The following is a 26,828-nucleotide window of genomic DNA, read 5'->3' on the forward strand; positions in this document are numbered from 1 at the left end:
ACTGACACTTACCTTTTAAGCTTTCCATTGGAAAATGATCTTGATTTGGTTGCCTTAATAGACTTTGAAAATTGAGTACTGAGCCAGCACAGAACACTTTTAATTGTGCTAAGTTCATAAATTCAAAGCTAAAGAAGGTCATGCTGCACAGGTGTGCAGAGCTAACATCTGCAGAGTGAAATAATTAGAGTGGGTAGGTAAAGGGCTCTGTTGGCATACTTGCTTCATTCATGAAATGTTTTGTAAGGTCAATGGTGAATTAGGTGCCATGGAACCCTTTCCCCAAGTGAAGCCGTGAAGTTCATGAGGCAACTTAAGGTACTCATGCCTTGGAGGGAAAATCAGCACAGCTCCTGAGACTCAAAGTGGTTCTTTCCTACCAACATCTAGTGTGTGAAGAAGTGCTTCCTACTGTGATCCTCATGAGGTTCATGGGATAGGACATTTTGTGATGTGTAGGCAAATATTTCTACTTGATGATTTTATTTTTTTTCAAATACAACATAATTTTCTACAATTATGCTATCTGTGTAACATTCTACTACTACTACTGTGAGCGCCACACGGTCCATGAAAATCACTAATGAAAGATGCACAGTGAGCCATTCATAACATACTACACATTAAGTAAAATGTATTTTAACTATTTATATTTCTCAGTGAACATTAATGGCATATGTCACCTATGTATACGTCTAATTTAACTTCAGTTATCTGCCTCATTTCTTGAATTGCATTTATGTGCTGCTGATGAAGAGAATGTACATGCAAGTGCAAATGTGTACGTTTTCTTAAACAGTACAATATATAATAACGTAGTTAAGCCTTGTATCTTACTGCATTCACAAAGTTAAGGGTTCACATGCAACCTGTAACTGTGGCACGTCACGATTTGAGTGTTTAATTGTTTAACCTTAAAGTTGTCTTAGTTTGTTTTGTTTTTTTTTTAAATAAAATTACTTAGAATGACAGATCTGTTTTGGAAAACTATAAAAGGTCTTTATGCAACTAATTGAGACGAGGACTCAAATAGATTACTTCGGTTCTGCTACATTAAATTTAAGTTGTTAGTTTAATTGTCTTAGATTGGCTTTTCCTGCCTTATAATAAAGAAAAGCCTATATTGTTTTTACACAGTAACTTTCCAGTGTGTGCTTACTGTCGTCTCAGAATAACTGCTATATGGTACTGTATTGATGTTACACAGACAACCTATCTGGCCAATCAAAAGCCCCTAAATTATCTTAATTTTTTTTAATGGACCTCAGATAGCCAATAAGAAATCCTTGGGGTGGGAAATAGTATGACTCTACGTTAGTGTCAGGAAATCTGTCAGACATGCAAGAGTGACTACTTTAGATACAAAAACTGCCAGGATATTTGTATTATGTATATTTACTAAATATTTCCTTATATAAGTTTCCTTCTAGTTTGAAGTCTGTGTCTGACCCCTGTTCTGCATCTCAAGGTAACTTTAAAACAGGAAGTGTACAATGGAGGTTAGTGATGACATGAGCAGCCAATCCAGACTTTGTGAGCTTAACAGATAAAGGAGCTTAACCAATAAGACAGCAGCAGAGGCAAGATTTGGTGTCAAATAGCATGCTAGATTGAATGCCTTTGACTGTTAAAGTGGAAGGAGGCTGCACAGGGTTTCATTGGCGACTCGGGAGTTTTTCAGTGAGGCAGGGGTCAGCTGAAAGACAAAGAAAAATGGCGAATAGTTTGCTGGGAGGGCAGCTGTTCAGTTATGCACTGCATTGGACATTCCAGAACCATTTCTCTGCATCTCTTGCTGCCTTTGTTTCCTCTTCCTTTTTTGTGGGGGATGGATAGGAGTGACTTGCTTCTCCCTGTCTGAAGAGGGATAATTAACTGCATGTAAAATTAATGCAGTTCCTGGTAAGTTTAATTTTTGTTTTATGTGGAAATCACAGAAACTGTCTAGCTTTAAGGAGAGGAGATAAGTTGAACTGTCTCAGAAAATGGCCACTTTACATTCCTTGCATACCTTACATTGCACCTACTGTACCTTGTTCTGTTTGGATTTTGCATGCCCTTCAACTGTATTTTGCTACTTTAGTAGAGATAAGAGAAGATGAATGAAGAAACTATTAATTTTCAAGGAAGTACCGTGATAAAATACTTATTCTGAACAACGAATATGGAGGTTCAAAGCTTGAACTATTTTTCAGAATAATTTTTCTTTGTTCAAGTGCACTGAAGCTTTCATAGAAGAGGAAAATTTAATATTTTGAGTGAATTTTCTCCACATTTCCTTTTACTTTAAAGGTACAAAGAGCACCAGTGACACTGTTATGAATTTGTATACAAATATGCTTTACTGTCCAATAGGATTTCATATTGAAGGCCCTGAATCATAAAAGTTAAATTCTTTCATAACTTTCCCCCTGTATATCATGAATAGTTTTGCTTCTTTAAAATGGCTGTATAATGATGGGTAAAATTTTGCTGTCTTCATTCTCACTGCAGGATATTCATAATGTCTTTAGAGCCTGAGTGAAAAGGAGATACATTCATCCTTTAAATCACATCCTTTATGAAGACCGCTAACAACTCTTTAGATAGCATGTACTACAAAATGTCTGTCACTTCATATACCGCCTTCCTAAAATTGTAGTACTCTTACTATTATCAGAATATGAAAGTCATAGTAAGTGCAGCACATTCTGTTGCCCTTGCAGATAATGCCACATTTTTAGGTTAGGGGATATGAAGCCTAACATTAGCACATAGGTTGCTAATCGGTAACTATTCAGTTCTTGTGAGTAATGAAGCCTTGTATCTCTTCTACAAACATCAACAAAACACTTGACAAGTATAAGCAGTTCTTTGTTTTCCTTTTTATTTGCAAATAAGGACTGAAGGTCACTGGAACGTTCCTGCAGTAGAGCAGTCTTACAGGGTCTGTAGTCCTGCAAAGGACAGCCGTGGAAACAGAGAATGAGAGAGTGCTTAGCTTAGAAGTTTTTCAGTGTAAAGGATTTGCATGGCAAACGGAATAAAAGACTTGTATTCCATATTTATTTAGTGCTCTTGCAGTTGAAATGGTGCTGCAGTGAAAGTTGCTGGAGCAAGGCCTTCCTTCGCTAGGAAGAGTGACCTTGAAATACTGCTGCTCCGAGTTTAGAGAATGAAGGACAAAGTTTGTTTATACCACGTTGAACTGGAAAAAAGCATCTAAGTTGAAAAATGAAGTTACTTCCGATGTCTGGGGACATTGAGGTTGGCATGAATAGGCTGTAGATCTAAATTAGAAATCATTTTCAACAATGATCCAAATTACATCGCAGTCCTTCTCTCTTTCCCATCCATACCAAAAGATTCTAAATCTCCCTGGCATTACAGTCGTTGCATTGTCATGAGTGAACTGCATGACACAGATTCAGTATTCCCATTCTGATGCTCTTTATCTTCTTTCTAATCTTCAGTTATTGGCCAAGGAAGTGGTTTTCTAAAAGCCCGAACTAATTATGTTTGTAGCTTATTTTTGTGTGGGAGATGGAAAAGCAGGCCAGAACATTATTTCTGGATTTTAAAAAAAGAATGTCTCTTCTGTGATGTTAATAACTGTGGCAATAAAGGCCTGCATGCTGGAATTAAACCTTACCAAGAGTCAAGAATAAAAGGTCTGGGATTAGCATGATCTTCAGATACTAACTACTCAAAATATATATTTTGAATTTAAACTAATCACACCTATCAATAATGTCTTCTGTTTGCAGACAAAGCTTATTCAGCTTCGACTTCTGGGTTGTATCAGTGCTAATTCTGGGTTGCATCCATGCTAGTCTCAAATCAGAGAGGGAGGTGAGGGGTGCTACACTAAGGGCTTATATACACTTAAAAGACTACAACAGAACAGCTGCCCTGCTTCAGTGCAGATGCTACCTACACTGATGGGAGGCATTCTCCTGTCAGCATAGATAATCCACCTCTCCGAGAGGCAGTAGCTAGGTTGACGTAGCAATGCCTACACAGGGACTTAGGTTAGCTTAACAGTGCCAATCAAGGGTGTGGATTTCTCACATCCCTGACCAATGTAGCTAAACTGATCTAATTTTTTGTGTAGACCAGGCCTAACATTAGCCAAAATTATCTGTACTGGAGGGTCCCTTTTTGTATGTGAACAGTAGTAATGTTAAAGCTTTGTACAGGGTTCCCAGCCAGAATCAGTGGACTTTTACTGTGATTATAAAGCTCATTAATAACATTTTCAAGCAAAAGGATGAATGACATTTTGAAGTGTTCCCTGTTAAGATTAAGATTCCCCCCCCCCCCCCCCCCCGAGAAGTTAAGGTAAGGTGCTTTGAACCATTTTGAATTGTGGAGGGGAGGTCAGAGGCTGGAAGGTGTGTGCGCACCCGCACATGCTCACTGTAAAGAGAAGATAGGAAATCCTTACCAAAGGCACTTTTTTAACGTCCAGTTCTTACTACTACACATATCATTGCTTAACATTGCCAGAAGTTCAGAGCTTAATTAAGATAGATACAATTTTATTTAACTATGTCAAGACGGCCTGAAGAACTATAAGTGTTTCAGTAGAGCTAGTAAGGGATTTATTTACAAATGGGACCAGTTTCTATCTACTTTCTTCCCCACCCACTGTGCAGGGCAGAAAGGGAAGGAGATGCACTTTTACCCCAATTTACTCAGTGCAGTAAACTTAGTAGGAGCCTAATGCTGTATTCTGTGCTCACCCAAAACTCCTATTAGTTTCTTTGAGAGTTTAAGTTGCCCAAGGAACGCAGGTTTGGGATCTCAGTTTGAGAGAAACAGATTTCATTTTTTGTGTTTCAAGTTCACTTGATGATGAAGCCAGTTTTAGTTTAAACAAGGTACCTTATATGTATTTCCCATTGTTATTGCAGTTGACTTTTTAGGTAGTGAAATTTTGGAGTTGAAGTTTATAGTGGGGAAAACTGTTGTCCACAGGCTGAAAAAGTAGCAGTGGGATATAGAATGATTGAGAGTTGTTATCCACTGGAAGTCAGTACAAACCAAAGGGCTGTAAATTCGAGTCTCTTATGCTGTGGTAAAGCATCTATATTTTAACTTGTATGGTCATGTGAATCAGCCTCTGCCAATTTCAGGGCTTAGCCGATTTATAATAAAGTGAAATTGTTATGGTTTGTCTCTTGTACCCTCTTTTAAATGTTGTTTCTCAAAACATTAGTGAATTAATCTGGTGCCTCAAAGTGTCCGGAAGCGTAGTCAGCACTTGTTATAAGAACATTGGTTTCAGGAACAAACTTCCAAAATACTAAAACTTATTGGGAGTTATCTATGGGATATTTTTCCTTATAAGAGAGAATTATTTTACAATTCTGAGGTGTCTCTTGTTCAGGAGTCTTTTTGAGTTTGGGGGCTTTCTGTAGTCTGTTTAACTTCCTGCCCTACTTGGTCACTTTGTATAAAATTGGGTCAGTCTGAGTAGTCTTCTTTTTCTTTTGTTCACTGAAGGTGACGCAGACTTGTGTAGGGTGAAGATTGGTGGCACTTGTATGGTGTGCTGTTTATAGGACAGAATTGTAGAAGCTAGAAATGCACAAGACTTAGTGGATTATCCAGTCTACCTCCCTAGCAATTCAACATCTGCTGGCCTCAAAACTGAGGCAATGGACTCCTCAAGCATTTCCTTATGTAAAAGTAGGATAGTTAGGTTGTTCTTAATTTCATTTTTCACACAGTTTCTTTATTATTTACAAAGCACATGGAGTAAAAGAATGAATAAATAAATGTTCAAATAATTTTCCCATATAATCTTCATACACAAAATAAACAACCTTCCTGTCCAAAAAAATCACAGCTGCTATACAACAAAAACCGTGCAAATAGAAAAGAAAAAATATCTGGAAAATAATAAAAATTTCAAATCCATAATTATGCGTTCATTAAGTAATTACAAGGAGACTTTTTGCTTCCTATCACTTATTTTTTATATGTGTGTTCTGCTGATAGTTTGGTGCTATTTTTAATTGTTCTTTCTGCCTTTTCCCCGTATTTGCAGTTTGATGATTGGTTCTAAAAATGCAACAGAAGAGCAAAGAAATATGTAGCACTTAGTGCTGCATTAAGATTAAATCACAGCTTTACCCCAAACTTCCTGCAGCATCTGTGTTTGAGCTCAGTATCATATATGAACTCTGTCTGGTCCAAATACTAAATAGGCGGTTAAGAACACTCAACTGGTTTAAGTCTTTCAGCCAGATAAATTGTTTGGCTGTCTAATGGTAGTAAAGTGTATGTGGGTATATGTGATTTGTTTCATCAAAAACCTGTCTATATTCATATATGTTGTGTATAAATAACTCTGGAATGTGTGGGCAAACATTAAAAACACACACACACACACACACAACCCCACCCACCACACACACACACCCCTCCTCCCCACCAAAAAAAAGCGTATGGCCTAATCCTACGGTGTTTTAATAGTATTTTGCCTGAGTAAGGACTACATGTGAGAAATATATGTATAATGCACAGTCATCTCTGCTGTTTATTTTTCCTACATTTTGTATTTTAAAGTCAAAACTTAACCAAACACTAAATAAACTTCTTATGTCATGCCCCAGATACCACCCACTCCAGGCTTTCTTGGACTATCAAGAGACAGCAAGTCCCAAAGGCGATGCCCCACAAATGAGAGCTATGTTGCTGGCTTTCACATTGAAGTGTTTCCTTTTGAGAGCCTAAAAAGATTTTCTCAAGGAAGTTAGAGTAGGGTGCGTAGAGCCACTATTAATTTTTGAGTGGTGGTGGGAGGCAGGAGGGTATTTTCTCTGTTCTTTGATGTATTAAAGAGAGAGGAAATAAACTTGGGCTTCCTGAACACTCTCTATCTTTTTCATTTTTTTTCTTAGATGCAGAGTTGGTTTCATGAATCTTCCAGGGCTAAGAGAATTATTCTTTTGGATTTTCAAAGATTTTCTTTGGAAATGCTGCTTTTTGTTGATGGTAAACTGTACACCATTATTTTTGTAGTTACAAGGGCTTCATTAATTATTAACCTTTAATTCTGTTAATTTTTTGAACAATTTTAACCATGTTTCTGAAAATATTGGTACTTGAAGGACACTCATTTTCACTTATGTGCTTATTGGACACTTACCAGATAGTAGCCTAAAGTTGTGTAGAAACTAGTGCATTATGTAGGTATAAATCACAAAATTCGTAAAAATACCGTTGAGTATTGAGGTTACTAACGCTCCAGCACAGGGCACATTCTAAATAAGTATAGTTTGAAATGTATGCTGACCTTTATTGCTGCCACATATTGGATCCTGAGAATATATTTGTGTGCCAAAACTCATCATCTTCAGTCCTTGAAATCAGATTAAACTATTTAATATATTTTTAGACATGTGACAAATACACTTAATTTGTATCTTGCTGATGCCAAATAACAGCCCTGAAATTCCATCAGCATATTCTGTACAAATCTGAATAAGACACATCATGTCTCTGAGGAGTGAAAACTTGTCCCGTTAATTTCAGCAGTGCTTTTTAAAGTTAAATTTAAAACTAGACTACATCAGCCTTCCACAGTTCTACTCCTTGGGGCAAGTAACTTTTTTTTGCGGGGGGGATAGGTGAGTTAAATTATCATTCACTTATTCTCCACGCCGTTATCCTGAATAACTGCAAGGGAGTAACTTTTTGTTGTGCCTGGGCTGGCAAAGTCATGGTTTCCGAAGCTGTGTTGCTACACACAACGGTTTAAATTTATACAACCACTGTGTGTGTGTGTGTATAGAGAACATATTTCATAGTACGTTCCCTGAGTGAATGAGATTAAAGCTAGGAGACAAGTTGCACCCTTTGGGATATTGTTCTAATGTATACAAAGTAGTATTTTACCCTGTGAAATAGACCTTATTCAAAAAGTGTTCAGATTATTAAAGAGGCCTTTTATATCTTTACTCAGCATTTGATATAGAAATTTATATATGCAAGGTATATCTTAAGAACACGTGTTTTTTTTTATCTATCTGAAGGTCCTCTGAATCGGTTTTTATCCTGTGTTGGGAAAAATCTTGCCAACACTGAAACCAAACCTGGCAAGGATTGAGTGCAAAGGGAAAACACAAAAAAATCTTAGTAAATGTTTAACTTTTAAAGTACCAAATCTTAGCTGTGACCTTGTGCTCTCTGGTTCAAAGGAAGAAAGGAAACTAAAATAACTGACACTAACAGCAATTCAGATTAGTTTTGCTTACTTTTTAATAATCACCTTTTAAAAACGTTGAGCATTTTACAATCACTATGACACTTGAGTCATGTGCTGCACTAAGAAAAGGTCAGTTCTTGAATCTCTTGCATTTAGTTTTGTGCCTTTCAGTGCACTTAAGGTGTCTGGTGGTTCTATCACGGAATAAAGCCTATGGTGTGTTTGTCTAATTTGTAAATAAAACTGAGAACCATCCCTAGGATTAAAATTAGAGAAATAAGTTTGCATAACAAATAATATATGCAGTCATTTTGTGTACAGAGTCACATGGATATCACAGTGGAGTTGTTTAACATGAGTTCTGTGATATTATGTAATAGAAGTACTTTGCCCGTAGTGCATTTCCAATGGGGAGCTCAAAATGCTCTATTAAAGATAAGTATTATCCCAGTTTTACAGATGGGGAAACTGAGGCATAGCTATTCTGACTTGTCCAGGGTCATACAGTAAGTCATTGCCTGAGCTGGCAATAGAGGCCTGGCCCCTACTGTTAACAGCTAGGTGATTCTGCCTTAAGTGTATTAATTCACATGCAAAATTTAACACGTTGGATATCTGGATGTTTATGCATACATCTCTTAGCATAATAATGTAACTTTGATTATGTGTATGGGCTATATCACAAATACATGCTTGCCAGAGTGTTTAAAGAATAGTTGCTTCCTTTTGCAGGTTACTACAACAAATGTGAAGTCTTGGTCCCTGATCCTGCAAAGACATAAGCACACGCCTAACTTTAAGCATCAGTAGTTCCATTAAATTCAATGGGATTACTGACACGTTAAAGTTAATTATATGCATAAATATTTTCAGGATCAGGGCATTCATCCCACGGGTTGCACTTCAGGAGGAGTGACATGGCCAAATTAAGTTCTGCTTCACATGTGCACTACCACTCACTTCACTGTAGTTTAATGGGTTACACATGGCATTGCAAGCTAGTAATTCCTCACTTCTATTCATGGCTGTGCAACTCACTATGACCTTGGGCAAGTCTTGTGCCTCAATTCACCAAAATGGAAATAGGTAAAATACATCACAGGGGTGCTGCGGGAACTAATGTTTGCATAGTGTTTTGAAGCTAAAAAGAAACATAGTGCTAGGTATTTATTATCCAAGCAACTTAAGCATATAAAGCTTTTTTTATTAAGGGGGGGGGAGTTTAAAATGAAAGTGAGGAATTATAGAAGTTTCTTGATGTAAAGGTATTAGAAGGAAACATGTATTTTTAAATATGTTGGTTTGTGTGAAGCAGTTAAATATTTGCAGGTGCTCATTTTTATTTGAAAAAGCTTAAGGGCCATACTATCTCCTTTAATATGTACATTAAGCCCTCATTGAAGTCAGTGGGAAATGTTCACGTTTATCTGAGGGAATGTTCGTCTCTTTGCAGTACTGTTGTGTGGAGATAGGTTCAACATTTATCCTGTAAATTAAATTGCTCTAGCCATTTATAGAAAGATGTGCCTAAATCTCTTGATTCTGGTTTATATTCTAGCCCTAATTTATGCATAACTTATTTCCTGTGCATCAAGATAAGAATTACTGTGCTTTACCGATCACTGCATTGATGCTGCTGCTGTGTATGCTAGAATAATTGTGTTTAGCACTTACTAGCACTTTTTGTCTTTACAGTGCTTTACAGCACTCCTGGAATTTCCATTTTATGGAGAAACTGATGCAAATAGTTTGTAACTTGTCTGTGCACCTAGAAGGAGGTCATATCAGCTGTGATTAGAACTTGTGGATCCCTGATTCCCAATCCAGTGCTGAGAGCATAAAACCATGCTTTTATGGCAGATGATTTGGTGGCATACAGTATGATGCAAATAATGCAGAGTTGCTGCAACCATATTCAAAATTTAGTATGTAAATTTTCAGTCCAATACACATTTTTTTGGATGTGATTCTAATTAATATTTATAGAAATAATGTGCCTAAATCCTGGGCAACGTAGATAGGTTTATTTCAGACCGTCTTCAGTATTGTGAAAAGCTTGAGAAATTGCTACTTTTCACAATTTGAAATGACAGTTTGTGCCATGCACAACACAACGGGGTCTCAATCCCGATTGGATCTTTAGGTGCTACCATAATATAAATAATTATAATAAGCATTTATATAAAACATTCTATTGTATTTTGGTGTGAAGATGTAGAGGAACAGGAATCCCATTTTAGGGTCATGTCACTGAATCATGGTCAAGCAAGTTGGTCTCTAGGAACTATTATGCAAATAACCTTTAAGAAAAAGTGGTTAGAAAGGAAACTTACAAATCCCTAGGGGTCTGACAACCCACCTTCCTAATGAGGCCTTTGTAAACACTGTAGCTTAATTGCATCCTTTCCAAGGACATATCAAGATTTCTGGTGGATATTTAAAAGCTGGTAGATTAATTAATACCCTGCAGCCTGATATGAACTTTAAGGTTTGCTGACCAAATTTTTTTTGATTGATTGTATAGGAAAACATGCTATTCCACTTTCCCAGAAGATTTCTTCACTTTTGGATGAATTGGTCATATTGTGAAAAGCTAGTTGTAACAGGATTCTGTACAGGAATTTGGGGTATATCTGAGCCACCTTAAGCTCCTGTGCCAGAAGCTTGTATGAAAAGCAGTAATTGAGTCACTCTCTGAAGTTGGATCAGGAGTGTCTGGTTAGCTCCAGTCAAGGAGTATAAACATAGTTGCAGTGCATCTCAGAGCCAATTGGAAAGAGATAAATAGAGGTCCTGCGGGAAAATCCTAAGGACAGTTGTGCTTGAAGAGAAATATTAGGTTGAGGTTTAATTCTGTTGTTGTTTGAGTTGTCAATAAAGTCAGACCCCTGGAAAGTGGTAAGCATGGGCTTTTGTGGTATGTGTATGTGTACTGTGCTCATAGTAGAGTGAGGATTCTACTTGCTTACACAAGTACATTTATATTGCTACATGTTTAAATCACAGACACTTTGGTCCTTTTTTTTTTTTTTTTGGACTTCCTGTGCATCAAGATATTAGAAGCCTTTAAAACACAATTGGAAAATGCTTTTAAAAGTAGACTAAGGATCTTTTCCTGCTCACTGGCTCAGACAGATGGACCAGATGTGATTGAACAGAGCCTGAAGAGACCAAACTCTGCTTATTCAGGGAATTCTTTCTTACAATATAGGAAATCTAGATAAAATAAGTAGTAGGTTTTCCTCATATGATCACTTATTTGTTATCAGCTATGTAAATATTTACCCTCATTTATTGATTTCTGTTAAAGCGCCGCCTTGCTGGAAAACAGGGTGTTGATGTATAGAGTTAGTGTTTATTATAAAAGGTCCAAAGAGACTAGATATCCACTAATGTTGACAACTATGGGAGGGGGGGAGGGGTCAAGACTGGTGTGTGTTTATTGTAGTTTCCTGTTTATAACTTTTCATTGCTTTAGTTGAAATTAGATTCTTCTTGGTTCCAAAATTAATAAATGGTTCTGCTGTGCCACAAAAATAGTTTTAAATAATATATAAACATTAAATATATGTTTTCCCCCACTTGTTTATAAAAATATTTTTTTCTGTATCAGACCTTTTTTGTTTCCACTTGTGGATATATCAAAAGTGGAAACAAACCTCTGTACCAATTCAAATAACTTTTTGTTGGAAAGCATTTGTCATGCATATAACTATGACTGTATATATTGGGCCCTAGTTCTTTACAAATTGGATACCCAAGCAGCACATTCACTATTCTTTTTATGGACTGCTCTGAAACACTGAGCCCCTAAGACTCTTTCAGGTAATACCTCCCCATCTTCATGTGCTGTCTTTTGCCTGACCATCTTTCCATTTCAGGAGAGCTGGATGCAGGTCTCTTGTTCTTATCAGTGCCATCTCTTAGTCTCAGAGGAGCAGCCGTGTTAGTCTGTATTCAAAAAAAGAAAAGGAGTTCTTGTGGCACCTTACAGACTAACGGCATGTGCGACTAGAGAGGCTGAGCACACTACTGCTACAGCACTCAAGCTTCGACAGCACAGTATTAAAAATGCCAGTGGCTTCCTGGAGCCCTTGTCTACCCTAATGGTCCCTCTGTTGCTGCTTTTGGATCTGCATCAGTGTTAGCAATAGTGAACACTTTCCCTAAAAATCTAGGGTGAGGCAAGGCCGGGCAGTTACTAATGTGTTCCAAATCCAAGCTAGGACCCAACTAAGTGGGAAGTGGAGAAAGGGATGGAACAGATAGTCTCTAGCGTAGTTAGTTTGGAAGCAAATCTGTCCACATTGTAGCACTAACCTTGCAATCTACACCCTTGTTTAAAAACTGTTGTCAGCATAGTTCTGTAATGCTATCCAGAACCTTGTTTACCAACTATTTTACAACATGGTGCTCCAGCTTGGACAGGGCCTGACTCTGTTTGGGCGGTAAAGAGAACGGTCTCTCACCATGAAAGCCAGTTTAAAAATATGAGCTTTTTTTTTTTTTCCCCAAGCACATAGGATTCATTTTCTTTCTGTGACTGTAGTTGTTGTATCTTTATGCTGCCAGCTTGCTGCAGCTATATTATTTGGCCTCTGTCCTAGAGGTGATTTGGAATGGTAAATGAAATACATTTGATGCTTTAACGGTATTTCTTGATAGGTCCGTCAGCTGCCAGGCTGAAAGTTCATATGTCCCCTTGAATAGGCCTTGAAGCAGAGAAATGTACAGAAGGTTCAGGCACTGTCTCTTTTGGGAAGCAGTTATCAGACCATTGGTATGGTTTTTCAGCAGATGATTTCAAAGCAAGATTACAGTCAACTCTTGGGACTGGAGCAGGACAATGCACATGTAGAAGAACAAGTGCTATTGATCAGTGGCCCAGAAACTAGCTTTCAGTACAGCTAAGACATTCTTATTGTTGCTGAGACTGTAAAATGTCACCTCATGCAGTTCATTTTCAAGCTCACAGTTTATATTCTGAAGTCAATGGGTTGAATGTGGCTTGTTAAAGGTAGGGCATTTGGCCTTTGCCATTAAAATATAATTGCTGCAGTATCTGGCTACGGATAATGTGCTGTTCATATGTAGAAAGCAATTGTCATGCTCAGACAAATTTAAAGAAACGTGCTTTACTAAAACCTTATTAAAATACATGAACCCTTTTGTGAGAATTTCTTGCTTGCTAGATTGTCATGCTCAAGTGCTTGTGACATCATAATTTATTACTGTGGAGAGCAGATTCTTTGATACATGAGTGTGGGCTCTGCATCTCTGATATCAGAATCTCCCTTGAATTTTGGAGACTGCAGCAATCTATTTTGAAGTTTGTCATCTGAGGACTTTTAGTCTGAAGCATTTTAAAAATATATCATAAAGATTATGAATTTTGACAAAAGAAATATTGCTCGCTTTCTGACACTGCAAATATATTTCTGATTCTGTTGGCTTCCAGTTTTTTGTGTTGTGTGGTAGGCGAGGTGCTCTTTATTCTTCCTTTTTAGGTACTATTCTTCAATAACATGAAATATGGGCTCTACATTGTTTTTTCTTTTCTGCAACTGAGCTTCCTGATAGACCTTTTGTGAGTAGTGGATATTGTAACACCAACAGCATGCTGAGGCAAAATTATCTTTCTTGTTGGAGCACTAACCATTTTTAGCTCAGGCATGGTTTTCCTGTTCCTTTTGTACTTGGGAATGATATACTAGAATGTGACAGAACAACAAAATGCAGATATAAAAGTGATCTTGTATTCCTGAAGCTGCTTTCATTGAAATCATGAAATATATATGTGTACTAGAATATTTATTTGTGGCATTTCATTAATGCTTCACAACATAAAGGCAAAAATACAGTAGCACTATTCAAAATGCAAAAACAGTGCATTCAGTGAGTAAAACTCATCAGATACATTAGATGACAAAGGAAATCTTTTATGGAGACACTGAACATTAATGTAAATAGAAAAAAGGTGAGAAAGTAAGAATGGAAAAATTCAAAGCCTGGCTTAGTAGCATATTAAACATGAGACTACAAGCCAAGATCTCCTGATGGCCAATCCTGGCTCTGCCATTAATTCACTTTATAGCCTTGGGCAAGGTGCCTAATCTCTCTTTCATATTTTCCTATATGTGAAATGGAAAAATCTTATTGTATTGGAGTAAGATGAGGATTAACTGGTGAGTTTTGTACCTTGATTTGAAGATTTATAGTGCTATATAAATGCTAAACACTCGTACTGCTTGCTAGGAGGTTAGATAAAGTGTGAGATGTTCCAGGACCCATAAGCAAGCACCCAGATCCTGCAGATAGGGGGGCACAGGACTTTCTGGTTTATATAACTTTCTCAGCAGAAATGAGGCCAAGGATTCCCAGGTTGAGTTTGAAATGGTGAGATTATTGTCTCCATGTACGATTTTAGAAGCTCATAAGCATGGCTATACTGGATCAGACCAATCCTGTCTTCTGACAGTGGCCAAGGCCAGGTGCTTCAGAGGGAATGAACAGAACAGGCAGTCATTGAGTGATCCGTCCCCTATCGTCCACTCCCAGCTTCTGGCAAACAGAGGCTAGGGACATTCAGAGTATCGTACTGCATCCCTGACTAATAGCTAATAGACATTGATGGACCTATCGTCCATCAATTTATCTAATCCTTTGTTGAACCCCATGATAGTGTGTTTGCCTTCAGAGCATCCCTTGGAAAATGAGTTCCACAGGTTGGCTGTGCGTTGTGTGAAGAAGCACTTCCTTTTTTCTTTTTTTTTTTTTTTTAAACTGTTGCCTATTAATTTCATTGGGTGGCCCCTAGTTTGTGTTATGAGAAAGGAGTAAATAACATTTCTTTATTCACTTTCTCTACACCAATCAAGATGTTATAGACCTCTATCCTATCTCCTCTTTGTCATCTCTTTTCCAAACTGAAAAGTCCCAGTCTTCATAGTCTCTCCTCATGCGGAAGCTGTTCCAGGCCCCTAATCTTTTTTGTTGCCTTTCTCTGTACCTTTTCCAATTCTTATCTTTTTCTGAGATGAGTGACCTGGTCTATACACAGCATTCACAATGTGGGCTTACCATGGATTTATATAGTGGCACTATGATATTTTCTGTCTCATTATCTATCCCGCTCCTAATGGTTCCTAACATTGTTTGCTTTTTTTTTTTTGGTGGGGGGCGAGGGGGGGACTGCCACTGCACATTGAGCGGATGTTTTCAGAGATCTATCCATAATGACGTCAAGGTATTTGTTGAGTGGTAACAGCTAATTTAAAGCCCATCATTTTGTATGTATCACTGGAATTGTTTTCCAATATGTATTACTTTGCATTTATCAGCATTGAATTTATCTGCCATTCTGTTGCACAGTCACCCAGGTTTTTGAGATCCCTCTGTAACTCTTCGCAGTCTGCTTTGGACTTAACTATCTTGAATAATTTTGTATTGTCTGCAAATTTTGCCAACTCACAATTTACCCCTTTTTCCAGATCATTTATGAATATGTTGAACAGCAATAGTCCCAGTACAGACCCCTGGGGGACACTGCTTTTTACCTCTCTCCATTCTGAAAACTGGCCATTTATTCCTATCGTTGTTTCCTATCTTTTAACCAGTGACTGGTCCATGAGAGGACCTTCCCTCTTAGTCCTGGACTGTTTACTTTACTTTACTTAAGAGCCTTTGGTGAGGGACCTTGTCAAGGCTTTCTGAAATTCCAAGTACACTATATCCACTGGATCACCCTTGTCCAAATGTTTGTTGGCCCCCTCAAAGAATTCTAAGAGATTGATGTGGTATGATTTCCCTTTACAAAAGTCATGTTGACTCTTCCCCACCAAATTGTGTTCATATCTGTGTGTCTGATAATTCTGTTCTTTACTATAGTTTCAACCATTTTGCCTAGTACTGAAGTTAGACTTACTGGCCTGTAATTACTGGGATTGCCTCTGGAGCCTTTTTTAAGATGGGTGTCACATCCACTATCCTCCAGTCATCTGGTACAAGAGCTCATTTGAATGATTGGTTACATACCACAGTTATGTACAATCATGAAGCTTCCATAAAGAGTGAAAGCAGAACCATAAACAGCTACTCAGACATACAAAAACTCCAGTGACTATTCAGTAGATTGTTTCACTATAGCACTACATTTTGTCTTCCTCATGAGTAGAAGAGCTACTGTATATCACACTTTTCACACACAGCTTTAAAATGCAAAATGGAAAAAAACATTTCACACAGGAATGGGATGCAATCTAGAGATCTGTAGATAAAGCTGTTAGCCTGGGGGCAAGCAATTTTGTTTAATTTCCTCAAGTCTTCTGAAATTGGATCATCCCAGTCTGAGTTTATCCCTCTTCAGAAACATGGGATGGGATAATACGTTTCTAGTTTCATGTAGTATAGCATCATAAAAATCATATCATCCACCATAAACTCTAGTGGTTTATTTTAATTATGCTGTGTTCTTTATTTCTCTTGATGCTGTTGATGCTAGTCAGCAGAGGCGTGTGGTTCGTGTTGACACTGCTTTTGAATTTAAGGGTCTCTTTCACACTGAGAGCTTCTAATTAAATTACAGTCCTCTTCTGCTGCAAGACTATAATCTTTTCCCTGTGGAGGTGTATGTCCCTTTTACTATTTTGGGTCATTTTATATTGGTTTTATTTCAAACATTTGGTCTAGAAGTCAGAGCATGCGCCAGCTGCCAGAAAGATCCAGTTCTATTCCAGGCTCTGGTATTGGCTTGCTGTGCATCTTGGGTTGAAGTACTTAAGTCAAAATCTTTAAAAGTAGCTTGTGATTTGGGTGCCTAACTCTTGGGTGCTCAACTGCAGATATCTTTGGCCTGTTTTTTTTGGTTGGTTTTTTTTTTTTAACCCCTCTTCCAGTAGTGCTAAATTTCGGTACCGAAAATTGGAGAATGTTTTGGAAAATGGCCTTAGCTACTCAATGTTTTTTTTGTTTTTTTTTTCCCCTTTATAAAATTGGGGCAAAAAAAAAAAGAAGCATTGAGTAGCTAAGGCCGTTTTCCAAAATAACCCCAATTTTTTAAATTGGAGAGTAAGTAGAACTTCTGTGCCTCATAGGGTTGATTGTAAGATTTAATAATGTTTGTAAATGTTGTTTCTTGTGGTAACCTGCCGATACAGAGGTTGTTTTTGGCTTCGTATTTCTCAGCATTGATTCTGCTGGCAACATTAAACAGCAGCATTGTTGGGACTTTTTTGTGCACTCATGTCCGGTGCTAAAAGGATAGTGACAAGATAATGCAGAGAGGAGCTTAATGTAGGGAATATGAAGATCCCAAGGGTTCACAGTACATCCCAGAGAGAGTTGTTTTCAGGGGAAGAGAGGCAAAATGTAATGAAGTCTTAGGCCTTCTCAGCACAATAAATTTGTATCAGTTAAAACGAAATTGCTCTAGAAACTGATGTAGTTAAATCAGTGCAACTGTCTTCTTGTGTGGGCATTTTAATTTTGGTTTGTTTACTTTATATTAATTTAGTTTAAATCAAATCTGACATAAGGAATTTGTAAATTGAAATCAGTGTGTGCAATCCTGTTCTTGTGTGGACAAAATTAACTAAATCAGTTTCTGTATAGCAGTTTAGCTAAATCAATATATTTTTCTTGATCCTTTCTCTGACATAGGCAGATGTAGTATCCTTTGAAGTAGAACCATCTCTCTCCAACACTTACAAGCCTGATTTGTAAACTATTTCTTTAAACCTATGTGTTCTGCAGATTGTACAAAACGCATCTGTTTGATAAAATGTTGTGTACTTTGAGAAATGACAGTTTTCTTCCCACTGACCCTTTTTAATTTTTTCCCCCCTTGGTCTAATTAAACTGAAGGAAAACGGTTAGATCGGTGTAATCCTCCTCGCTTTCTTCTTCTTTTTCCTTTTGCAGCCTGACTTTCTAACTCAAATGTGATTTTTATTTTTTTTTCTTATGCCAATGACTTCTTGTATTAATGTTTCAAGATGGTCTAACCTGCCTAGGAGACAGACATCCAAGTTTGTTTTAAATAGTTTCTATCAGCATAGCATTCCTTCACAGGCACATCAGTCATTGGTGCATTGTGTTTCCGGCAATATGTTTTTTTTACTGGGGATAATTATTAATAGCTCTGTAGTAACCTCAAACTGCCGTCTCTTTACAGTTTCCTAATAATTATCTCAAGCAGTTATTTAAAGTAGCAATTATCTTTGAGTCAACCACTAGGCTGTTGATTCTGCATTCTGAAATATTGGTCTTGTATTTATTTACTTTGAAGATATGATTTTAACTTGTTAAGGGTTTTTTTAAAATTCTAGGCACCTTAGAGACTAACAAATTTATTTGAGCATAAGCTTTCGTGAGCTACAGCCCACTTCATTGGATGTGGATTTTCCACTGAATGCATCCGATGAAGTGAGCTGTAGCTCACGAAAGCTTATGCTCAAATAAATTGGTTAGTCTGTAAGGTGCCACAAGTACTCCTTTTTCTTTTTGTGAATACAGATTAACACGGCTGCTACTCTGAAACCTTCAAAATTCTAGATGACTAGATTAAACTGGTTTTGAGCTCTTTCAAGATCTTGTGCTAATTTGTACAATAGGTATATATGGAATACAAGGGAAAACTTGCTTTAGCAGATACAGACAATAGAAAATAAAGCTTTTCATTAGTGTAACTTCCTTGTCCTTCCTGTCTAACATAGTAATTTATTCACCAATTCATTGTCCTTTTGAACAGTCTAATTGGAGTGGATTCTCAATTAAAAACAAACTGCACTACCTTTCATTATTGATATGAGCAATGATATACAGTTTGATACAGTCATGTTCAGTGCTTATTACATCAAAAGCTGTCATTTCTATTTCGAGAGGAAAAGATTCAAGAATCTCAACTTTTCTTCATGTGGTACAGATTTCACTTTCGGAAATAATGAGTCATAAAAGCAAGTCCGTACAGTAGAACCTCAGTGTGAATACCTCTGGAATTGTGGTTGTTCGTAACTCTGCACAAAACATTATGGTGGTTTTTTCAAAAGTTTACAACTGAAGATTGACTTAAGTCAGCTTTGAACCTTTACTATGCAGATGAAAAATGCTGATTTTTAACCATCTTGATTTAAATGACAAACAGCTTCCTTACTTTGTCAGATCTTTTTTTAAACTTTCCCTTTATTTTTTTAGTAGTTTACGTTTAACACAGTATTATATAGTATTTGTGGGGGTTTTTTGTTGCTGCTGATGTCTGATTGCATAATTCCAGTTCCAAATGAGGTGTGTGGTTGACTAGTCAGCTCGTAACTCTGGTATTCATAACTCTGAGGTTCTAATGCATTTCATATGGCAGTAGTAATTTTAAAAGGATACTTCCAAAATACTAATCTATTCTTTACCTTTTTTGCAAATGCCACCTTGAATAAAATTGAAGGAGAGGGTGTTAAAAATGTGTATGTGTTACTTATCTTGGGTGTATTACTTATCTTGCCCTTTGCTTACTTTCAGAATTTTGCTGAGATTGGACAGTCTAATTAGATTATAGCAGAAAGTGAAACTGACAATCACTTAACTTTTTATTCTCGTGCACAAAAACAATGCTGCAGTGTTTAATTAAACTATTTTCATTAATGACAAATCATGAAAACATTTCTGGTTTGATTTTAGTGTTTTTGACAACGTTTTACTATTTTGTTTGGTTTTTTTTTTTCCATATTTTGGTTATAGGCTACTGCATAGTATTTCTGTAAGCCTTACTCAGCATTAGATAAAACAATTTAGTAATATCCATGTAGGTTTTAGAAATATTTTCCTAGTAGCTGGTGGTTGGTTTTTTTCTTGGTTTGTGTCATTTTGCTTTTCTGTTTCTTGCTGTTTGTAATTCATTGTGGTATTAAATAGATTTGAATGCAAATCATCTTTGAAGCATAATCTTGAATAACTGTTGATTTTGCCTTTTGAGTGAATTGCATCATGAGTTGGGGGGAAAGTTCCTGTCCTGTCTTAGTGTTGTTGATATGCGAGTTCAGTTACATAAGAGCATATTGCCATCACAGAGCAGATTTCAAGGATTAGCTTGTGCATTCCTAAATCTATATTTCTGTTCATGTGACAAAGCAGAGGTGCACAACTTCAGAATTCAGTTACAAGACTTAAAGTATTTTATCTACCTTTATTTTCCTTTAAATATTTGAAGATTTTTCATTCAGAGGCGGTTTAATTACGAAAATTGGCTGCAGTTAGAATTACTGAATAACCCGCTGGTCATTTGTTTCCAGAGAAATTTTGTAATTGCCTTTGCTTTGATTTTTACCATTATTGCAACAGTTTGGATACTAGCCAAATATTTATAGGTTAATCTCATTTTTGTAGGTTTTTTATATCCTGTCAAACTACCCCAACAAATTAAAAAAATTAAATGTAACCATTCACAGCACTTGTTTCAATATGTCCTGAATTTAAGAGTGTACAGTTTAGTTTGTACTAAACTAGCCATGAATGTCCTACTGTAGGCTTATCTAACAATATTCTTTTATGAAGAGTAATTATTGTACTTGGCACAACGGGTCTAAAGCCCACCAGTAATCTCCCCCAGACAACATTCTAAACCACATCACATAAAACTTTAAAATTACTTTGCTACAGTCCTCCTTCACCTTGAAGAGGCAGGAATAAACCATTATATGCATTAGATCAGAAGTGAATGGGAATTGTACCTAACATGCCAGCTCAAAATTTTTTGCCCCATGCCTTTTCCCATTATATCACCAGACACAAATATCACTAAGTATGTTAAGATTTGTCTTTTGAAAAACAGCACATGGTTTCTCTCTCCACAACCCGCTGAACTTTTAGAAGTGGCTTTTTTTAAACGAAAACATCAAAGCAGCTTTGGATGACCCAAGAGAAAATTTACCATAACATTTAATTTCTTTGTTCATTTGGGAAGTGAGTAGTGACTCTTTTGGCATTCCCTGAAACACTTTTTATTCCTGGGGAATAACAAGTTCTGTCCTACAGTGTTCTACATTTCTGTAATTCATATATGCCCTCAGAATTGGAATGATTCTAGTGTGCAAACACAGCACATCTTAAGCATTCTTTTTCTAGAGTGTTAAAGTTTTAGATTGTCATTAGCTCTAGAGGAATCACACTTCTCCCTTAGTGCCTTTTTTTCCCTCCTGTAAAGCTATTTCTTTGCAATTAAAGTGCTTTTTAAGAGCATATTTGGGCTTGTCCAGCATTAGCTGCTTCTGGCTTAAATGTTATAACATTTTTTTAGCCACACATTTTTTAGTCTTGCAGTTTCTTCAAGGAGTTACTTGCATATGAAGGGTACAGGATTGGCCCAGTGTTTGTGGCAAGTAAACCCAAGTTCGATATTTTTAAAAAAAAAAAAAATTAACTTAGTATAGCTAACTGCCTGTCAGTCCTATTCTTCTCCATGGTGGTTGTAATTCAGTTGCTGTATATTTTGTATATTGGTTGATCACAATTGCAAGTGTTAGCATACATCTTAAGTTTGGTCTCTTATCAAGGTACAGGTTATAAGGTGTCCATGAAATAAATTCTGTATAGTTCTAAAGTCTAACAGAATTTGCTTCCCAAACTTCAGTTCTAGAGTGCTAAATGACAAGCATAGTTTTAATAAAGTACGAAAAAGGGTAAGTAGACATCTTCAGTTTAAAAAAATCTCACTTCTGGCTGAAAATGCTTTAATTACTTTTGTAATGAAAACATAACATAAAAAGGGCTATACTGGGTCAGACCAATGGTCCATCAAGTCCAGTATCTTGTCTTCTGACAGTGGCCAATGCCAGGTGCTTCAGAGGGAATGGACAGAACAGTCAATCATTGATTGATACATCCACTCCCCGCTTCTGGCAGTCAGAGGCTAGGAACACCCAGAGCATGGGGTGGCATTCCTGACCATTTTGGCTAATAGTCATTCATGGACCTGTTGTCCATCAATTTATCTAATTCTTCTTTAAACCCCATTATGGTTTCGACCTTCACAATATCCCCCTAGTAACAAGTTCTACAGGTTGACTGTGCACTGTGTGAAGAAAATTACTTTAAATTGAATGAGATTAGAGAGAATATTCAGTTTATTTTGTGAATTTAACAGCATCTTGTGTATAGCCAGTTAGTTTCTTTTGGTGTTTGTATCTTTCACACAGCACCTGATGGGAAAAATGTGTTTTTAAAAATAAGCAAATGGGATTATAAAACCACAGAAATTGTCAGGTTTCAAATAGGTGCAGAACTGTAAAGTCATTTTAAAAATACATTTAACTTTAAGTTGACTGTGTTTCTTTTAAAATAGCATTAAATTAGATGGAAATTCTGGGTGAAGTTGACAGTCCAGCCTTAACGCTTCCTCTTGCATGTAGCTACTTCAGAGATGGTGTGTAATCACAACATTTGTGATTTACAGGGTGTGGGCTAGTGCAGAGTAGTAGCTGCAATTCCTTTGATTTTGTTGAATTAAGTCGATTCTAATTTTTAAAAACCAGTACTAGTGTAGATAACTCATAGTGGATGGAAGCCAAAATAGAGATGACCTCCTGTTTGCTCACCCCGTTCTTCACTGGTGCTTACTCTAGTAAGTTTGCAGTCCTTTCAGATCTGATAAGATATTGGTGGTTTTTTAATTCTTCAGTGAACATCATAATAGTCCTTTTGGACTAGACATCCAATAGAACTATAGTGTGTGCATTCCAATAATAAAAGTGAGTGAGTAATTTCTTGACAACCTTCAGATCTTTGAAACTATGTTGGAGTCTTTTTTGGAGAGAACAGGTAGTTTCACACACTGTGTGAACTTGATAGTCTTGTCTTGTTTGGAGAGTTTTGCAAAGTGATTCGGGAAAAACTCTAGGACTTTTTGAATCTAGTGTCTCCTCCATCTCTACTAATGTTTATTTTTTCCCCCTTTTCCTCCCCCAGTTTTATCACCATGTCCACAGATGGTGGCTTTGGTGCCGCTGGCAGTAGTGATGCTCAGCAAAGCCTACAGTCTTTCTGGCCTCGGGTCATGGAGGAGATTCGAAATCTAACAGTGGTAAGAGAGTGTCTTTTGATGATGTGATAAAACCTTAAGAAAATGTCTAGTACAACAGGAGTTACCTGCTACTTCAGTGTCTTATAGCAAAATATTTTCAAAAACCAACTACGTTTGGCTAAATTCTTCTTCAGATCTGTACAGATAACTCCTTTGGAGTCAACAGTGGAAATTGTGCGTAAGTATCTCAAGGCAGAACTTGGCCCCATGCTTGCTTCTTTCAGTGATGAACCTTCCTAGCCCAGCTGTAGGGTTAGAAAATGATCATTATGTAGCTGAACTGTATTTTGATTTCTATAAATGTACATTTTTATCAAAATTTGGGATGTAGCTCAGCAATAATGAAATCAAATGTACATATTTCATAGTTTATGGAGACACAAGAGAGAATGGAATCAAAGACTGTTTAATATAAAGAGTTGTAACTTAACTTCCTAGAAAGTTTCAACGGTATTCAAAACCTTTAGGGGGGGGGGGAAAGCAGTTTTGAAATAAATGTAGATGACTGTGGATTCTATCAGGATATTGGCTGCCTTTGATTAACTGAGGTCAAGTGATTAGGAATGTGTGTTTAGGAATGTACTTACTACTGTTTGAATTCCATAATGTAAAATGGTGATAATGCGTCTAAATTTGTATACACTTTTGCTCCATAGTTGCCACATTCTAGCAAACAATATATAACATTGTTAAGATGTTTCCCAGAATTAAGGAAAATCTGTTGATGGAAGACTGATTTTTATTTTCATGTTGTTGTTGTTATTATTATTATTATTATTATTTTATTATCATGTTTCCAGAAAGGAGCTTACATTTTGTCATATCATTTTATTTGAAACTTGCTTGCTGACTTGGTACATTCAAAAATTCAGATTTTATGTCTTTTAAGTTTCACTAGTAGCAACACTTATAGCTTTAGTGCCAGGCCTAAAAATAATTTTCTGTTGCAAAGTACATCTGGGGAGATCAGGGCTAGGTGTTTCCCCAATACTTACTCAGTGGAAATTCACTAGCTTCTTCCTTCACCTGATTAAACCACTTTGAAACAGACTGGTAGTAGGGCTTCTGCCTTTCCGCTACCATTTTTCCTGTACGGTTGTATTTAGTTATGGCTTCTACAGTAATTACTTGTTTCAGAATATTCAAGGTTATCTAGACCAATTTAGTTTAATCTATGATATTTCTACGCACTTTACTTTGATATCTAAGCATCAATATCAAGGTGATAGCCAGTTTAGGGCTCAGTATACCCAAACTCTTGCTTGTGCATAGCTAGACCAGTGCATCTTGGTGTGTTATCTTCTATTTTTCAAATAAAATACCTTCATTATTTTCTGTCCTACATTATTATTATAAGCCTATTCCTATTTAAGTTAGCAGGTATTATAAATGTGATTCTGAGGGTGGAATTTTGATAAATTTTCCTTTCAAAAGTATTATACCCCCTTTAAGAACTAATTTGGAAAGTGTGAAGTTTTAAAAAATAACCTGAACACAAAGTGCACAGTATTTAACTAACAAACACACACACAAACCCTACACTTTTCACATGTTTAAATAACTCAGAGCTGAACAAAATTTTGTCAGATTTATTTTTAAAAATTTCACCTATAGGCTGAGAATGAACAATAAAGATTTCACTGTCCAAATTTTTTCCACTTAAAAGATAAGCCTCTGAGAATAAGGGCATATAACAAAAATGTCTTTTCAAGAGCAACTAACATCTCTACTATGACATTAAAGTAGTCTTTCCTAAATGCAGACTTTTCTGGTTTTAATTTAAATTAGCTGAAAACAAAAGGGCTCAATTTGAAGATGGTCCATTTGAAATGAAGAACCCTATTCTGATACAGTAGTCTAAAGATAAGCTTCCCCTTTCAGCATGTTATACAGTCTCAGCTCAAGAAACAGATGTAGCAATCTGTATGCAGAGACCAAAATTAATTACTTTGATCCCTTAGTGCACTGAGCTCTTATGTGCAAGAGCTATAGTTTGTCTTCATCTGCATGTGGTAAGGGTTTATTCTACAGCTCACCTAGTATGGGCAATTTAATTTCTAACACTGCTGTCTTGTGAATCTGTTTATTGCATTGCAAGTTAGAAAAATGTTGAATACTGAGTTGTAAGCTTCTGCCTGAATTAAAATTTTAATAAGGTCTGGAGGGGAAAAACAATTATAAAACAGTCCTATCCAGCCACCTTGCACATAATCAGGCACTGAAATTATTATGCCTCGTAAAGCCAACACACTGAGTGCTGCAGCATATGTGGACCGGGGCAATTTTGAGAATTCATTTACATGTATTGTGTAGTGGGGGGTCAAAGCAGTCACCTGTGATACAAACTGTTCTGGTTGACTGCTCTTTGCGACCATCTTTACTTCTGTTCTTGTGTTTTTGTGGTGTACACACTTTAGCTAGAATTCTGGGAAAAGGGGAACCATTTAAGAATTTTTTTTCCCCATAAAACACAGAGAAATGCAACCTAATCTTGGAGAAACTGTAGAAAATAGTACTAATGGTACATTAGTTCCAGAATTAGTTAGAAGAGGCATGGTGAAAGTGTTGATGCTTAATTTGGAAAAAGAAAAGCTGAAGAATTGATCTCCTAAATCTTGCTTAGCTGGGTAGTAGCCAGACAACATGCAATGCTTCTCTTCAACCAAAATAAATACGCAATATATGCAATGTCTAATAGCCATAGTACTTATTTATAGGAATAAAATAGATTTCCCCCCTAAAAATAACCACAAATGTAAGGTATTATTCAACTGTGGCAGAAACTAGAGAAGAATTGTATCACTGTGAGATTTTCTGGATAGGAGTCTCAGATCTGCAGAGAAGTCATAACTAACTCAAAGATTCTAGATAATAAGGCTGGAAGGGACCACTGTGACTATCTAGTTTGACCTCCCGCATAACATAGGACTTTCCTAAATTAATTCCTGTTTGAACTAGAGCATACCTTTTAAGAAAAACATCCAATCTTGATTTAAATTGCCAGGGATGAAAAAGTTGGTCCAGCGGTTAATTACCCTTGCTGTTAATTTTTTTTTTTAACCTTATTTCCAGTCCGAATTTGTCTGGCTTCAACTTCCAGCCATTGGATCTTGTGAGTTATACCTTTGTCTGCTAGACTGAAGAGCCCATTGTTAAATTTTTGTTCCCCATGTAGGTATTTGTAAAAAGTGATCAAGTCACCTCGGAACTGTCTCTTTGTTAGGCTAAATAGATTGAGCTCCTTGAGTCTTTCATTCTCCTAAGGCATGTTTCCTGGCCCTTTGAACGCTTTTTTTCCAATTTATCTACATTCTTCTTCAATTGTGGATACCAGAACTAGATACAATTTTCAGGTAGCAGTCGCATAGTGCCAAATACAGAGGTGATACAACTTCTCTGCTCCTACTCAATATTTCCCTATTTATCCATGCAAAATTTTCATTAACCCCTTTGGCCACAGCTTTGAACTGGGAACTCACGTTCAACTGATTATCCAAAGCTTCCAAGTCTTTTAGAATCAGTGCTTCACAGGATAAGAGTCCCCCATCTTGTGAGTATGGCCTATGT

General features: G+C 36.8%; 1 protein-coding gene across 2 annotated transcripts in view; it reads left to right on the forward strand.

Moving 5' to 3' along the window:
• NFYC (nuclear transcription factor Y subunit gamma) overlaps window positions 1-26,828 on the forward strand; it is a 56,895-nt gene that overhangs the window by 5,753 nt on the left and 24,314 nt on the right. For both annotated transcript variants that reach the window (XM_074934609.1, XM_074934608.1), the window contains exon 2: window positions 23,147-23,261. In XM_074934609.1, the coding sequence (XP_074790710.1) occupies window positions 23,157-23,261 (105 nt within the window). In that variant the 5' untranslated portion in view covers window positions 23,147-23,156. The remainder of the gene's footprint in view (window positions 1-23,146; window positions 23,262-26,828) is intronic.

The sequence above is a fragment of the Natator depressus genome, chromosome 19 (genome assembly GCF_965152275.1).
Source record: "Natator depressus isolate rNatDep1 chromosome 19, rNatDep2.hap1, whole genome shotgun sequence".
NCBI lineage: Eukaryota > Metazoa > Chordata > Testudines > Cheloniidae > Natator > Natator depressus.